General features: G+C 52.9%; 1 protein-coding gene across 2 annotated transcripts in view; it reads right to left on the bottom strand.

Moving 5' to 3' along the window:
- The window catches only part of flt4 (fms related receptor tyrosine kinase 4), a 44,549-nt gene extending 35,741 nt beyond the window's left edge, over positions 1–8,808 (bottom strand). Inside the window, exon 1 of one of the 2 annotated variants that reach the window (XM_056439203.1) lies at positions 8,569–8,808. In XM_056439203.1, coding sequence (XP_056295178.1) covers positions 8,569–8,626 — 58 coding nt within the window. In that variant the 5' untranslated portion in view covers positions 8,627–8,808. The remainder of the gene's footprint in view (positions 1–8,568) is intronic. The other variant, XM_056439202.1, reaches the window with a different exon arrangement.
- Between the last annotated feature and the right edge of the window lie 8,173 nt (positions 8,809–16,981).

Consider the following 16,981-nt stretch of genomic DNA (forward strand, 5'->3'; position numbering starts at 1 on the left):
TCCAGGTCCAGTCGGGTCTCCACTCTTTGATGTGTTCTCCTCTCTCAGCTGTTGGCAGGAGGACGATGGGCGGCTGCTCTTCAGTGGATGCTCAAACACACAAGGAGGACAGCTCTTTAATGATTGAAGACCAGGAGACCATGAGACCAGGAGACCAGGAGACCAGGAGACCATGAGACCAGGAGACCAGGAGATTAGGAGACCAGGAGATTATGAGACCATGAGACCAGGAGACCATGAGATTATGAGACCAGGAGACCATGAGACCAGGAGACCAGGAGATTATGAGACCATGAGACCAGGAGACCATGAGATTATGAGACCAGAAGACCATGAGACCAGGAGACCAGGAGACCATGAGACCAGGAGACCAGGAGACCAGGAGATTATGAGACCATGAGACCAGGAGACCATGAGATTATGAGACCAGAAGACCATGAGACCAGGAGACCATGAGACCAGGAGACCATGAGATTATGAGACCAGGAGACCATGAGATTATGAGACCAGAAGACCATGAGACCAGGAGACCATGAGATTATGAGACCAGAAGACCATGAGACCAGGAGACCATGAGATTATGAGACCAGAAGACCATGAGACCATGAGACCAGAAGACCATGAGACCAGGAGACCATGAGATTATGAGACCAGAAGACCATGAGACCAGGAGACCAGGAGACCATGAGACCAGGAGACCATGAGACCAGGAGACCATGAGACCATGAGACCAGGAGACCATGAGACCAGGAGACCATGAGACCATGAGACCATGAGACCAGGAGACCATGAGACCAGGAGACCATGAGACCAGGAGACCATGAGACCAGGAGACCAGGAGACCAGGAGACCATGAGACCAGGAGACCATGAGACCAGGAGACCAGGAGACCATGAGACCAGGAGACCAGGAGACCAGGAGACCATGAGACCAGGAGACCAGGAGACCATGAGACCAGCTCTGTGTACACAGGGCTCATTGAAGGCAGCGATGTTTTTCAGTGGGAGCACATTTCCTGTTTTCTGCATCGGGTTCTCCCACTTCCCTTCTTCAGGGCCGTGGAGGAGATGTTCAGCGTCTGTCGTTGTGTCTGTGACCACGGGACAGGAACAGGAACAAATGAAACTCTTCTTCCCAGCGGGGGGGGGGGGGGGGGGGTCCTGTGTGACCCAGAGTCTGGCAACGGGCCGGAGGAGGAACTCTGGAAGAGCCTCGTGTGTCCGGGTGACGGACGGGAGGCCATGAGGCCACGGAGCAGACTGCTCTGTGGATGTGGAGTCATCTCTCTCTCTCTCTCTCTCTCTCTCTCTCTCTCTCTCCCCCGCTCCACTTCCTCTGTCATCTGGACACAAGGCCACGGCCAGGCGACGGTCTGACTGGCAGCCGACGTTGACTCCATTGTTCCTGAGCGTCTCTGAGCTCTCCCACTTCCTGCGGAGGGAACGCCGTGCGGCGACATCTTTAATCCTCCTGTTCACCCCGCAGGCACACCGGACAGCTCACCCTCTCACCCTCTCACCCTCTCACCCTCTCTCAGCTCACCCTCTCACCCTCTCTCAGCTCACCATCTCATCCTCTCACCCTCTCACCCTCTCATCCTCTCATCCTCTCAACCTCTCTCACCCTCTCACCCTCTCTCACCCTCTCACCCTCTCTCAGCTCACCCTCTCTCACCCTCTCAGCTCACCCTCTCACCCTCTCTCAGCTCACCCTCTCACCCTCTCTCAGCTCACCCTCTCACCCTCTCACCCTCTCAGCTCACCCTCTCACCCTCTCACCCTCTCAGCTCACCCTCTCACCCTCTCTCAGCTCACCCTCTCACCCTCTCTCAGCTCACCCTCTCACCCTCTCACCCTCTCTCAGCTCACCCTCTCACCCTCTCACCCTCTCTCATCCTCTCACCCTCTCATCCTCTCACCCTCTCTCAGCTCACCCTCTCACCCTCTCACCCTCTCATCCTCTCACCCTCTCACCCTCTCTCACCCTCTCACCCTCTCACCCTCTCATCCTCTCACCCTCTCATCCTCTCACCCTCTCTCACTCTCTCAGCTCACCCTCTCATCCTCTCACCCGCTCACCCTCTCTCAGCTCACCCTCTCACCCTCTCTCACCCCCTCACCCTCTCTCAGCTCACCTCTCTCAGCTCACCCTCTCTCACCCGCTCACCCTCTCTCACCCCCTCACCCTCTCTCTCACCCTCTCACCCTCTCTCACCCCCTCACCCTCTCTCTCACCCTCTCACCCTCTCTCAGCTCACCCTCTCATCCTCTCACCCTCTCTCACCCTCTCACCCTCTCACCCTCTCTCAGCTCACCCTCTCACCCTCTCACCCTCTCAGCTCACCCTCTCACCCTCTCTCAGCTCACCCTCTCACCCTCTCTCAGCTCACCCTCTCTCACCCTCTCACCCTCTCTCAGCTCACCCTCTCACCCTCTCACCCTCTCAGCTCACCCTCTCTCACCCTCTCACCCTCTCTCACCCTCTCTCAGCTCACCCTCTCTCACCCTCTCTCATCCTCTCACCCTCTCATCCTCTCACCCTCTCACCCTCTCTCACCCTATCTCACCCTCTCTCAGCTCACCCTCTCTCACCCGCTCACCCTCTCTCACCCCCTCACCCTCTCTCTCACCCTCTCACCCTCTCTCACCCTCTCTCAGCTCACCCTCTCTCACCCTCTCATCCTCTCACCCTCTCTCACCCTCTCATCCTCTCACCCTATCTCACCCTCTCTCAGCTCACCCTCTCTCTCACCCTCTCTCACCCTCTCACCCTCTCTCACCCTCTCACCCTCTCAGCTCACCCTCTCTCGACCTCTCACCCGCTCACCCTCTCACCCTCTCTCACCCTCTCACCCTCTCTCACCCTCTCACCCTCTCAGCTCACCCTCTCACCCTCTCTCACCCTCTCACCCTCTCTCACCCTCTCACCCTCTCACCCTCTCTCACCCTCTCACCCTCTCTCACCCTCTCACCCTCTCTCAGCTCACCCTCTCTCACCCTCTCACCCTCTCATCCTCTCACCCTCTCTCAGCTCACCCTCTCACCCTCTCTCACCCTCTCACCCTCTCACCCTCTCATCCTCTCAGCTCACCCCTCTCACCCCTCACCCTCTCACCTCTCTCACCCTCTCTCACCCTCTCTCACTCTCTCACCCTATCTCACCCTCTCTCAGCTCACCCTCTCTCACCCGCTCACCCTCTCTCACCCTCTCTCAGCTCACCCTCTCTCACCCCCTCACCCTCTCTCTCACCCTCTCTCACCCTCTCACCCTCTCTCACCCTCTCACCCTCTCAGCTCACCCTCTCTCGACCTCTCACCCGCTCACCCTCTCTCACCCTCTCACCTCTCTCACCCTCTCTCACCCTCTCACCTCTCTCACCCTCTCACCTCTCTCACCCTCTCACCCTCTCACCCTCACACCCTCTCCTCACCCTCTCACCCTCTCACCCTCTCCTCACCCTCTCACCCTCTCACCCTCTCACCCTCTCACCCTCTCTCACTCTCTCACCCTCTCACCCCTCACCCCTCTCCTCACCCTCTCTCACCCTCTCACCCTCTCTCACCCCTCTCACCCTCTCTCTCTCACCCCATCTCACCTCTCTCACCCTCTCACCCTCTCACCCTCTCACCTCTCTCACCCTCTCACCCTCTCAGCTCACCCTCTCACCCTCTCACCCTCCCTCTCACCTCTCACCCTCTCACCCTCTCAGCTCACCCTCTCACCCCTCACCCGTCTCACCCTCTCACCCCTCACCCCTCTCACCCGTCTCACCCCCTCACCTCTCACCCTATCTCACCTCTCTCAGCTCACCCTCCTCACCTCTCTCACCCCTCACCCTCTCTCACCCTCTCACCTCTCTCACCTCTCTCAGCTCACCCTCTCACCCTCTCACCTCTCATCCTCTCACCCTCTCACCTCTCTCACCCTCTCACCCTCTCTCACCCCCTCACCCTCTCTCACCCTCTCTCACTCTCTCACCCTCTCAGCTCACCCCCTCTCTCACCCCCTCACCCTCTCTCACCCTCTCACCCTCTCTCACCCTCTCACCCTCTCTCTCTCTCACCCTCTCACCTCTCTCCTCTCAGCTCACCCTCTCACTCTCTCACTCACCCTCTCACCCTCTCACCCTCTCACCCTCTCAGCTCACCCTCTCTCTCACCCTCTCACCTCTCTCCTCACCCTCTCACCCTCTCTCACTCTCTCACCCTCTCAGCTCACCCTCTCACCCTCTCACCCTCTCACCCTCTCACCTCTCACCCTCTCTCACCCTCTCACCTCCTCACCCTCTCTCTCTCACCCTCTCAGCTCACCCTCTCACCTCACCTCTCACCCTCTCACCTCTCTCAGCTCACCCTCTCACCCTCTCACCTCTCTCACCCTCTCACCCCTCTCACCCTCTCAGCTCACCCTCTCACCCTCTCAGCTCACCCTCTCTCACCCTCTCACCTCTCACCCTCTCACCTCACCCTCTCACCCTCACCCTCTCTCACCCTCTCACCCTCTCAGCTCACCCTCTCACCTCTCACCCCTCACCTCTCTCACCCTCTCACCTCTCACCCTCTCACCCTCTCAGCTCACCCTCTCACCTCTCACCCCTCTCACCCTCTCTCACCCTCTCACCCTCTCCCTCTCACCCTCTCTCACCTCACCTCTCTCACCCCCTCACCCTCTCTCTCGCCCTCTCACCCGCTCACCCTCTCTCACCCTCTCACCCTCTCTCACCCCCTCACCCTCTCTCTCACCCTCTCACCCTCTCACTCTCTCACCCCCTCACCCTCTCACCCTCTCACCCCTCACCCTCTCTCACCCTCTCACCCTCTCTCACCCTCTCACCTCTCACCTCACCCCTCTCACCCTCACCTCTCCTCTCACCCCTCACCCTCTCTCACCCTCTCACTCTCACCCTCTCACCCTCTCTCTCACCCCCTCCCCTCTCACCCCTCACCCTCTCACCCTCTCACCTCTCACCCTCTCTCACCCCCTCACCCTCTCTCACCCTCTCACCCTCTCTCACCCTCTCACCCTCTCCCCCCCTCTCACTCTCTCACCCTCACCTCTCTCACCCTCTCACCTCACCTCTCTCACCTCCTCTCACCTCTCACCCTCTCACCCTCTCTCAGCTCACCCCCTCTCTCACCCTCTCTCACCCCCTCACCCTCTCTCACCCTCTCACCCTCTCACCCTCTCTCACTCTCTCACCCTCTCTCAGCTCACCCTCTCTCGCCCTCTCACCCGCTCACCCTCTCTCACCCTCTCACCCTCTCACCCTCTCTCAGGATGATGGGAGGACGGCAGCTTCTTCAGGCTCTGGACTCTTTCTCATGAACCTGGAGCGACACACATCTACACACACTTCTAGACACACTTCTGGGACACCTCAACAACAACAACAACTCAACAACAACAACAACAACAACAACAACAACAACAACGTGAAGCTCACCGTGGAGCCAGAGGTCAACTGATGTGTAAACATGGAGGACGTTGAATATCTGGAGGAAGTGTCATAGCAACCCGCCCACGAGAGCGATGGACCAAAGGGATGGAGACACAGCGCTACACCCAGAGCCACGCAGCTAGCATGAAGCTAGCATGCAGCTAGCATGAAGCTAGCCCGCAGCTAGCGTGCAGCTAGCGTGCAGCTAGCCCGCAGCATTGCTGAAAGCTGGCCCAGGAGCATGGGGTCAGTTTCCTTCAGCGTTCTGACGCCGGACACATGATGGCGTCGGGAGGATTCCTGTGTCGGAGGAGCCGTTGTTCTGCGAGCGACCGCACGTCCACGCGGGCGCCCTCGTGATGAGGAGGCACCGGACTCCATGTTTATTTGGACTCGACGCGGCGGCATTCCTCTCCAGCTGATGGAGGCGGAGCCGCGAGGCTAAAACAACTCGGCCTGGACCGCCAACAACGCGCTCAGGTTCTGTCAGGCGCAGGAATGCCTTCAGAAAACAGAGAGCAGCGGCAACACGAAGACGAGGAGAGGAAGACGCTCGTGGGAAGCTTCAAGAGACAAGGGAGCTGCCACAAAAACAAGGAGACGACGAGACGAGGAGACGAGACGACGAGGAGACGAGAAGACGAGGAGAAGAGGAGACGAGGAGGAGAGGACACGAGGAGATGAGGAGACGAGACGACGAGGAGAGGAGACGAGAAGACGAGACGAGGAGACGAGAAGACGAGGAGGAGAGGAGGAGAGGACGAGGAGGAGAGGAGACGAGGAGACGAGACGAGACGAGACAGAGGAGGCGAGGAGAGAGAGAGGCGAGGAGCGAGGAGACGAGACGAGGAGGAGAGTACACGAGATGAGGAGGAGAGGAGAGGCGAGGAGAGAGACGAGAAGGCGAGGAGACCGAGGAGAGAGAGGCGAGAGGAGATGAGAGGAGGCGAGAGGGAGAGGCGGGAGACTAGGACAGGAGGAGAGGCAGATGCGAGGAGGAGAGGAGGAGAGGAGACGAGGAGGAGACGAGGAGAGGAGACGAGACGAGGAGACGAGAAGACGAGGATAGCTGCAGATAGCCACATGCTGCAGATAGCCACATGCTGCAGATAGCCACATGCTACAGATAGCTACATGCTGCAGATAGCCACATGCTGCAGATAGCCACATGCTGCAGATAGCACATGCTGCAGATAGCCACATGCAGATAGCCACATGCTGCAGATAGCACATGCTGCAGATAGCCACATGCTGCAGATAGCCACATGCTGCAGATAGCCACATGCTGCAGATAGCCACATGCTGCAGATAGCTACATGCTGCAGATAGCCACATGCTGCAGATAGCCACATGCTGCAGATAGCCACATGCTGCAGATAGCTACATGCTGCAGATAGCCACATGCTGCAGATAGCCACATGCTGCAGATAGCTACATGCTGCAGATAGCCACATGCTGCAGATAGCCACATGCTGCAGATAGCTACATGCTGCAGATAGCCACATGCTGCAGATAGCCACATGCTGCAGATAGCTACATGCTGCAGATAGCCACATGCTGCAGATAGCTACATGCTGCAGATAGCTACATGCTGCAGAGAGCCACATGCTGCAGATAGCCACATGCTGCAGATAGCTACATGCTGCAGATAGCCACATGCTGCAGATAGTTACATGCTGCAGATAGCCACATGCTGCAGAGAGCCACATGCTGCAGATAGCTACATGCTGCAGATAGCCACATGCTGCAGATAGCTACATGCTGCAGATAGCCACATGCTGCAGATAGATACATGCTGCGGATAGCCACATGCTGCGGATAGCTACATGCTGCAGATAGCTACATGCTGCAGATAGCCACATGCTGCAGATAGCCACATGCTGCAGATAGCTACATGCTGCAGATAGCCACATGCTGCAGATAGCTACATGCTGCAGATAGCCACATGCTGCAGATAGCTACATGCTGCAGATAGCCACATGCTGCAGATAGCCACATGCTGCAGATAGCCACATGCTGCAGATAGCTACATGCTGCAGATAGCCACATGCTGCAGATAGCCACATGCTGCAGATAGCCACAGAGTCATGATTCATAAAAGCATTCCTGTTCATGACCAGTTGTTGAACAACCACCATGATGAACAGCTCTAACGTACACACAGATAACAGAGAGGACAACAATGTGCTTCAGATTATTCACACACTCACACACACACACACACGCACTCAATCACACCCACACATCCACACACACTCAATCACACACACACACACACAAAATCACACACACACACTCGCACTCAATCACACCCACACATCCACACACACTCAATCACACACACCCACACATCCACACACACTCAATCACACACACACACACACACACGAAATCACACACACACACTCGCACTCAATCACACACACACACACACACACACGAAATCACACACACACACTCACACACACACTCACTCAATCACATACACACACCAGCACATGTGGAACAGGAACCCCAGGTCGGTTTCTACTTGGATGAAAGTGACATTCTCTCACCTTTCTCCTGCTTTGACTACATAAATAAAGCCTGAGAGATGTGTGGTGTATGACCCCCCCCCCCCCCCCCCCCCCCGTCAGTCCAGGATAAACAGCTCTCCTCTGAAATGTGGCCCATATCATCTGGTGAAGTCTCTCAGATTAAACATAATCATGTGAGTTCATCCATCAACTGCTCTTCATCCAACACCCCCCCCCCCCCATGCCGCCCTGCATGTGGACCTGAGACCCCCTGAGACCCCCGCTGGTCCTCATAACGTGGAGAGGCCACATCTCAATCTAATGAATACAAAGCGCCTGCAGACAGAAGGGCTGAGGCCCACTAACCTGGAGGGCATGTTGTTGTTATGTTGTGCATCAGCTACACACATGTAGAAATATCCCCTTTTATATGATGACGTCATCACAACATAAAGGAGTTCAGGATCTGCTTCAGTTCATCTGCAGATTTACGCGAATGAAACTTTTACGCGCTACAAATAAAACTCCGTCAGTTATTGGCAGCAGTTCAAACTATAAATAGATAAATTCACTATATCAGTTCCAACTACATAAATAAATAAACTTTAGACTCACCTGCGGCATAAACTATTCCAGTCAAAGTCCGACAGAAGAGCGTAAAGTCTGTCTTCATCTCAGCTCTCCGGTCTCCGGTCCAGAAGCGCAGCTCTGTGAACAGTCGGTATAGTTTGAGGAGACTGAGGGGCGTTCAGGGTCCGGGGGAACGTCGGTGGGCTGGCGGGACTCAGGTGGACCTCGGTGCCGTGTCTGGAGCCTCAGAGAGGGCAGTGCCGAGCGGCGGAGGGAGGGACCGAGAGGATGGACACGAGAGGGATGCACCGGGGCTCCCTTCCGCTGCTCGTGACTGCTGCGCATTGGTGTGTGTGTGTGTGTGTGTGTGTGTGTGTGTGTGTCTCTAACATGCAGGACCTCACTCATCCTCCACCTGGGGGAACGTCCCTCACGTAACTCTATTTATTTATTTATTTTAGAAGTTTATTTCAGGGACAACGTACAAAAAAACATTAGTCTCCGAAGAGAAAAGATGCATTGCACTAGGTTATAGCTTTTGCTATTTTACACCTCCAGTCCCTCTGTACTCGACATTGAGGTATTTCATTTTAACGCCTCTTGACAAACACTTTACTTTAAACTCCGTGAACAGAGAAACTCTGCAGTGTGTGTTGTGTTACAGTAAAGGAGCTCAATGAGAACCCGCGGCTGTGAAGGAGCTGTGTTGCTTTAGGACTGTTGAGAGATTTCCCCTCATGGACTTTTCATTCATTTAAATATCTGACATCCAATGAAAAGCTCAGCAGATCCTAAACATGAGATGTTGTGAAGCCTCAGAGCCGCGTCCCACACCGACATGTGAACCACAGGATAGGAAACTGATGATGGGACTCGTGGAACAATAACGCTCACACAGCAGACATGAGGACCAATCAGAGAAGGGCCTGGTGCAGCCGCAGCGTGATTGGCCCCCTGCTGAGTTCAGTCCTCACACCGCGGCTCCCGGGAGACCTCCAGGACTCCAGGCCCGTCCTTGAAGAGCCTCCATCCGGCCGCCGGGGTCAGGAAGCACATGACGGAGGAAGGATGTGGAGTCCACGGCCACGTGCACGCCACGTGCACGCCACAGTGTGCGGAGGATGTGGAGCCCACGCCACAGTGCACGTGCACTCCACGTGCACGTGCACTGTGCCAGCCAGTCTGAACCAAACTGTCACATTGTGAGAGGTTTATGTTCTGATTGAGGAAGCCGGTGTCGGTTCCTCCTCTTCGTCTCTGTGGTTCCTCCTCCTCCTCATCGTCGTCTCTGTGGTTCCTCATGGTCTCTGTGGTTCCTCCTCCTCATCGGCTCTGTTTCCTCCTCTTCGTCTCTGTGGTTCCTCCTCCTCATCGGCTCTGTGGTTCCTCCTCTTCGTCTCTGTGGTTCCTCTTCATCGTCGTCTCTGTGGTTCCTCCTCTTCGTCTCTTCATATCGAGGTAAAGCTGTAGTCCTCTTTGGGGTCTCAGTGGAGTCATGAAGCAGAGCAGGAAGAGGGTCCTGCTGCCCCCCCCCCCCCCCCAGGCGACCCTCTGCCAGCCGTCTGTACGACCTTTGACCCCACCAGAGCAAACAGGACGCGGCGCTGTGCGTGTTGGTGGAGATAACCAGAGCCTCCTCTTCCTGCTGCGAAGGGTCAGCCGGCCGCGAGCTGACGGCGCTTTGATGACCTTAATAACATCCTGGATTATGAGCACTGAGGAAGAGGAAGAGGAGGAGGAAGAGACCACGCTTACTCAACAACCTTTATTAGTGTCAGTGTTCAGGTTTGTGTCTTCATCAGGAAACGATGAACGAGCAACTATTAAGAGTACATTATGGATCATATATACAAAATATATATATAACAAAATAGAAAATATATTTATCTATATTTATATATATAGAAAATATATAGAATATATATAGAAAATATATTTATATATATATAGAATATATATATATTGTTTACATGTCACTAGGTGAATGTTTACATGTCACTAGATGATTGTTTACATGTCACGAGATGATTGTTTACACGTCACTAGGTGATTGTTTACATGTCAATAAGTGATTGTTTACATGTCACGAGGTGAATGTTTACATGTCAATAAGTGATTGTTTACACGTCACTAGGTGATTGTTTACATGTCAATAAGTGATTGTTTACATGTCACTAGGTGATTGTTTACATGTCACGAGGTGATTGTTTACATGTCACTAGATGATTGTTTACATGTCACGAGGTGATTGTTTACACGTCACTAGGTGATTGTTTACACGTCACTAGGTGGTTGTTTACAATCCAAGACTGTTTTGGAGGACAATAAAATCTTTATCTGGAAGTAGAAATGGTATTGAGCTTCCCACTTGCATTGTCAAGGACTCTAATGACATCTCTGACAAAGCCATCATGCTGGACTGTTTTAATGAGCACTTCATTGCCTCTGGTTCCCTGTTTGACACTCTAAACCAGGGGTGGCCAACCAGTCAGAGACTAAGAGCCACATTTTTTACTGTGTCACCGCAAAGAGCCACATCATACACATATGTGTGCGCGCGCACACACACACCTCTGATCAGCCAGATTTGTTGTAAATGTCACACACCAACATGATAATGACAGAAATGGACTCCTACAGTACTAAGACAACAGGTCTGTCATGTTCAACAATGAACATTGTGTACACTGTCTCACACACACACACACACAAACACACATTATCTCAGTTCAACCAAGTCCACAAACAAAAATAGAATAATTTACAATGGCGTTTTTCTTTTACTATGCATGTTGCTTAGTGGGACTTATGGGATTCCTTGCCTTGAACAATCCTCTTTAAATCTGGCTTAATTCCGTTGTTGCCACTCGAAGCAATTCCTTCACATGGTGTCAATCAGAACAGGTGTCCGAAAATCGAACGGTGCACTTGCGCCATGAATGCCGCATTATGGGGGGCTGGAGTAATCAAACGCCCACCAATAAACCACTTTAGCCGAAGAGAGTGTTCGACATTCGGATGCGGTTCTCCCGCAACGCTGCTCTTACACCGTGTCCGCTGAATTGAGGGCGGCTGGAGAAAGCGTCACCGTAAACTACTTTAGCCATAGTGCGGGACATCCAGCTGCCCATAATGCGGCGTTCATGGCGTAAGTGCAGTGTTTGATTTTCGGACACTTTCATTCGCGTAACCCACCGTAGAACGGCCCGCTCGACATTCGGATGTGGTCTTTTTGCGTTTGGCCCACGAGTTTGAGACCCGTGCCCTACTGGGAAACTTTGCGTTTTTTTCATCTCACGCATGCGCGTTTGACGAAAAATACCGTATTGAACTCAAGCGAAGCAAACACGCACATACAAAAAAACACAAACTTAGATATGAACGTAAGAGCCGCATGCTGTTCGCGAGCCGCGGGTTGGCCACCCCTGCTCTAAACCATCCTCATGAGAAATCCTCTGCTTGTTTGGGTCGCCAGGAAACTGTTGGTGAGTCTTTCAGTTTTAAGCCTGTTACTGTTACTGAAGTGCACAAAGCCCTTAAACTTTTAGACACAAGAAAACCGGCAGTTCCGGATAACCTAGAACCATATTTTTTAAAGTTAGCTGCTGATTTTATTGCACCCCCTTTAACATATATTTTTAATCTTTCCTTACTTTCAAACGAAATTCCCCTTATATGGAAGTCTGCCTTTGTTCTCCCCCTGTTAAAAGGAGGAGACCCCATACTTTTAAATAATTACAGGCCGATCTCCAAACTGTCTGTTTTAGCTAAGACACTAGAATCCCTTGTGAGTGAGCAACTTAAGGAGTTTTTAATCATAAACAATATTTTATCTGTCTATCAATCAGGTTTTAGAAAAAAACATAGTACAACCACAGCAGCGTTAAAGGTAGTAAATGATTTTATTGAATTTTTGGACAATAAGCAACACTGTGCAGCCCTTTTTATTGATTTGTCCAAGGCTTTCGACACTGTCGATCATGCAGTAATGAAGCAGATACTTCTTACTATTGGACTGTCAAAACATACTGTCTGTTGGTTTGAAAATTATTTATCAGACCGATCACAGTGTGTACAGGCTGAAGGCATCACCTCGAGTTCTCTTGATATAATAAAATGTGTGCCACAGGGTTCAGTCCTAGGACCACTTTTATTCACAATTTATATTAACAGTATCGGTCAAAATGTGCCAAATGCCAATTTTCACTTTTATGCAGACGATCCTGTCATTTACTGCTCTGCTCCTACACAGCATCAGGCTCTCTTACACTTACAAACAGCCTTCGATACTGTGCAACACTCTTTTAATGAGTTGAAATTATTGTTGAATCCTGATAAAACGAAGTTGATGTTTACAAACTCAAAAACAAAGCCATTAAACCTTCCAGCTATGATTTCATTTCAGGGCAAAGTGATTGAGTCTGTATCATCATATAAATACCTGGGATTCTTGATTGATGACTCTCTCTCTTCTAAACCTCATATTCAGCAACTTGTGAAGAAGTTGAAAGTGAGGCTGGGTTTCTATTTCCGAAAAAAGTCTTGCTTTTCTTTTAATGCTAAAAAGAGACTTGTTGCTGCTACTTTTATGCCTGTGATTGATTCTGGTGATGTCTTATATATGCATGCATCTTCTCAATGTCTCCACTCCTTAGATACTGTCTACCATGGAGCATTGAGGTTCATCACTAATCTCAAGGCTCTGACTCACCATTGCTCCCTGTATGCGAGGGTTGGTTGGACTCCTCTGTCCATCCGGAGACAAAATCATTGGCATGTCCTTATTTATAAGGCTATTCTCCACGTACTTCCATCGTATCTTTGGACGCTAATTCAGCTGAAAAACCCTGGAAGCTACCATCTTCGCTCTGTGACCTCGGCTCAAGGCCTCCTCTTGCTCTCCGTCCCTCACGTCCGTTTGGAAATGGGGAAAAGAGGTTTTAAGTTTGCTGCTCCTGCGGCTTGGAATGTGCTGCAGACAGACCTGGGTCTCCGGGAGCCGGTCTCCTTAGGTGTTTTTAAAAATAGATTGAAAATATTGGAGGGAAATTCATCTAGCTGTAGATGTTTTATATGACGGAGGTATGTGCTCCTGTGTGAGCTGGGTTGTGTTGGCTTGAGTCTTAGTTTTGGTTTTATTCATGCTGTGATTTTATTTTTTCGTTTTATATGTTGTCTGTCACTGTTTTATGTTGTATTGTATGGAACTTTGTGTGATGTGCTGCTGCTGCTGTCTTGGCCAGGACACTCTTGTAAAGGAGATTTTTTAATCTCAATGAGGCATTTCCTGGTTAAATAAATTTAAAATAAAAAAATAAAAAAATAAGTGATTGTTTACACGTCACAAGGTGATTGTTTACACGTCACTAGGTGATTGTTTACACGTCACTAGGTGGTTGTTTACATGTCACATGAGGGGCGGCAGGGCAGCAGTCTGATTGGCTCCTCACAGCCGTCGCTGAAGCAGGGGAAGGCCGTGCCCTGCGGCGCGCTGCAGGAGGCGTACAGCAGGAGGCGTACAGCAGGAGGAGTACTGCAGGAGGCGTACTGCAGGAGGCGTACTGCAGGAGGCGTACTGCAGGAGGCGTACTGCAGGAGGCGTACAGCAGGAGGAGTACTGCAGGAGGCGTACTGCAGGAGGCGTACAGCAGGAGGCGTACTGCAGGAGGCGTACAGCAGGAGGAGTACTGCAGGAGGCGTACTGCAGGAGGCGTACTGCAGGAGGCGTACAGCAGGAGGAGTACTGCAGGAGGCGTACAGCAGGAGGCGTACTGCAGGAGGCGTACTGCAGGAGGCGTACAGCAGGAGGAGTACTGCAGGAGGCGTACAGCAGGAGGCGTACTGCAGGAGGCGTACAGCAGGAGGCGTACTGCAGGAGGCGTACTGCAGGAGGCGTACAGCAGGAGGCGTACTGCAGGAGGCGTACAGCAGGAGGCGTACAGCAGGAGGCGTACTGCAGGAGGCGTACTGCAGGAGGCGTGCTGCAGGAGGCGCGCTGCAGGAGGCGCGCTGCAGGAGGTGTACAGCAGGAGGCGTACAGCAGGAGGCGCGCTGCAGGAGGCGTACTGCAGGAGGCGTACAGCAGGAGGCGTACAGCAGGAGGCGTACTGCAGGAGGCGTACAGCAGGAGGCGTACTGCAGGAGGCGTACTGCAGGAGGCGTACAGCAGGAGGCGTACTGCAGGAGGCGTACAGCAGGAGGCGTACTGCAGGAGGCGTACAGCAGGAGGCGTACTGCAGGAGGCGTACTGCAGGAGGCGTACTGCAGGAGGAGTACTGCAGGAGGCGTACAGCAGGAGGCGTACAGCAGGAGGCGTACTGCAGGGGGCGTACAGCAGGAGGCGTACAGCAGGAGGAGTACAGCAGGAGGAGTACAGCAGGAGGCGTACTGCAGGAGGCGTACAGCAGGAGGAGTACAGCAGGAGGAGTACAGCAGGAGGAGTACAGCAGGAGGAGTACAGCAGGAGGAGTACTGCAGGAGGCGTACAGCAGGAGGCGTACAGCAGGAGGAGTACTGCAGGAGGCGTACAGCAGGAGGTGTACTGCAGGAGGAGTACTGCAGGAGGAGTACAGCAGGAGGAGTACTGCAGGAGGCGTACTGCAGGAGGAGTACTGCAGGAGGAGTACTGCAGGAGGAGTACTGCAGGAGGAGTACAGCAGGAGGAGTACTGCAGGAGGCGTACAGCAGGAGGAGTACAGCAGGCTCATGTGGTGGGCGTCGAATGTTAATTTCAAAAAACAAAAGATTTGGCACACAAGTGGTTAACACCTCCAGGTCGCACGTGACGTCATTCACCCAAAGCAGCGGAGTCAGACGGGCAGCAGGCGTAACAGCAGCTTCTGTCTGAGAGTGTTTCTATGTCTACACATGTCGCTGCTTCACTCCTCTGGGCTAAGCCCAGCGCCGCCGCTCCCATAACGCGCATCGCTCTGCCGTGATGCGCGCCGACACATCCGCGCAGACAGGTGAGCACACCCCCCGTCGACAACGCTCGCCGTGGGTCACTTTCCTATCTTAGCTGCATTGGCTAAGCCCCAGATGTATCCACATCCTAGAGACGCCCCTGGTCCAGGGCCGCGTGCCGGCCGAGTACTCGGTGCCGTTGCGCAGCCGCAGCGTCCAGTCGCCGCTCTCGGGGCTCAGCTTGACCCGAGTGCGCCGGCCCGCGGCCTCCGAGGCCACGCCCACGTCCCACTCGGGTTGGACCCCACCTCCACCTCCCGGTAGCGCCGGCCGGACCGGAAGCCCTGGGCGGCCAGCACGCTGACCCACTGCAGGGGGCGGCCCGCTCCGCCGTCCTCGGACACGTGGATGTTGGCGTGCGCCGTGTCCACGTCCAACGTCAACGCGCCTTAGGGGAGGAAACGAGTCGTGACGTCAGAGCACTGCTTCCCCTGCTGGCGTCGGGACGCCATCCTGCTCCTTCCTGAGCTGCTGAGGGCGGAGGCCTCCTCCACCCGCAGGCCAAGAACTCCCCGTGGAGGTGAGCCTGCAGCTCTGCTCCGGCCCTCTGAGAAACAGGGCCGCCGTTACAGGTGGAGGGCAGGTGGAGGGCAGGTGGAGGACAGGACAGGTGGAGGACAGGACAGGTGGAGGACAGGTGGAGGACAGGTGGAGGACAGGTGGAGGACAGGACAGGTGGAGGACAGGTGGAGGACAGGACAGGTGGAGGACAGGTGGAGGACAGGTGGAGGGCAGGTGGAGGACAGGACAGGTGGAGGACAGGTGGAGGACAGGTGGAGGGCGTTACAGGAGGTGCTGGTCTGATGGAGTGGTTCTTTCAGAGAAAAGATTGTAAAGTGAGGAGAAAGAGAAGAAAGAGGAGGAGGAGGAGGAGGAGGAGGAGCTTCATGCTTTACATCTGAACCTTCACTCGGCTCCTTCACTCGGCTCCTTCACTCAGCTCAGCATCCTGAGGAGTCGAGTGCTGCCACAGGTACCAGGTACCTGTATGGCGGCCATCTTGTCTTTGTCTCTGCTCATGAAGTCCTCCTCCTGCTGCCGGAGACGCTCTATATATTTGTATATATATATATCTATATATATTTGTATATATATATATATTTGCATATATATATATTTATATATATTTGTATATATATATATTTGTATATATATAGATCTATATTTGTATCTATATATATATATATCTATATATATTTGTATATATATAGATCTATATATATATATATATATTTGTATATATATATATCTATATATATTTGTATATATATATATACTAATTTGGTTTAAATCCTATTTATCAGATCGATCTCAGTTTGTATTTGTAAACGATGACGCCTCGATAACCACCAACGTTAATCACGGAGTTCCACAAGGTTCTGTGCTTGGACCAATTTTATTTACCTTATACATGCTTCCTTTGGGCAATATTATCAGGAAACACTCCATAAACTTTCATTGTTATGCAGATGATACTCAACTATATTTATCGATA

Source organism: Pseudoliparis swirei, chromosome 19 (assembly GCF_029220125.1).
Source record: "Pseudoliparis swirei isolate HS2019 ecotype Mariana Trench chromosome 19, NWPU_hadal_v1, whole genome shotgun sequence".
Taxonomy (NCBI): Eukaryota; Metazoa; Chordata; class Actinopteri; order Perciformes; family Liparidae; genus Pseudoliparis; species Pseudoliparis swirei.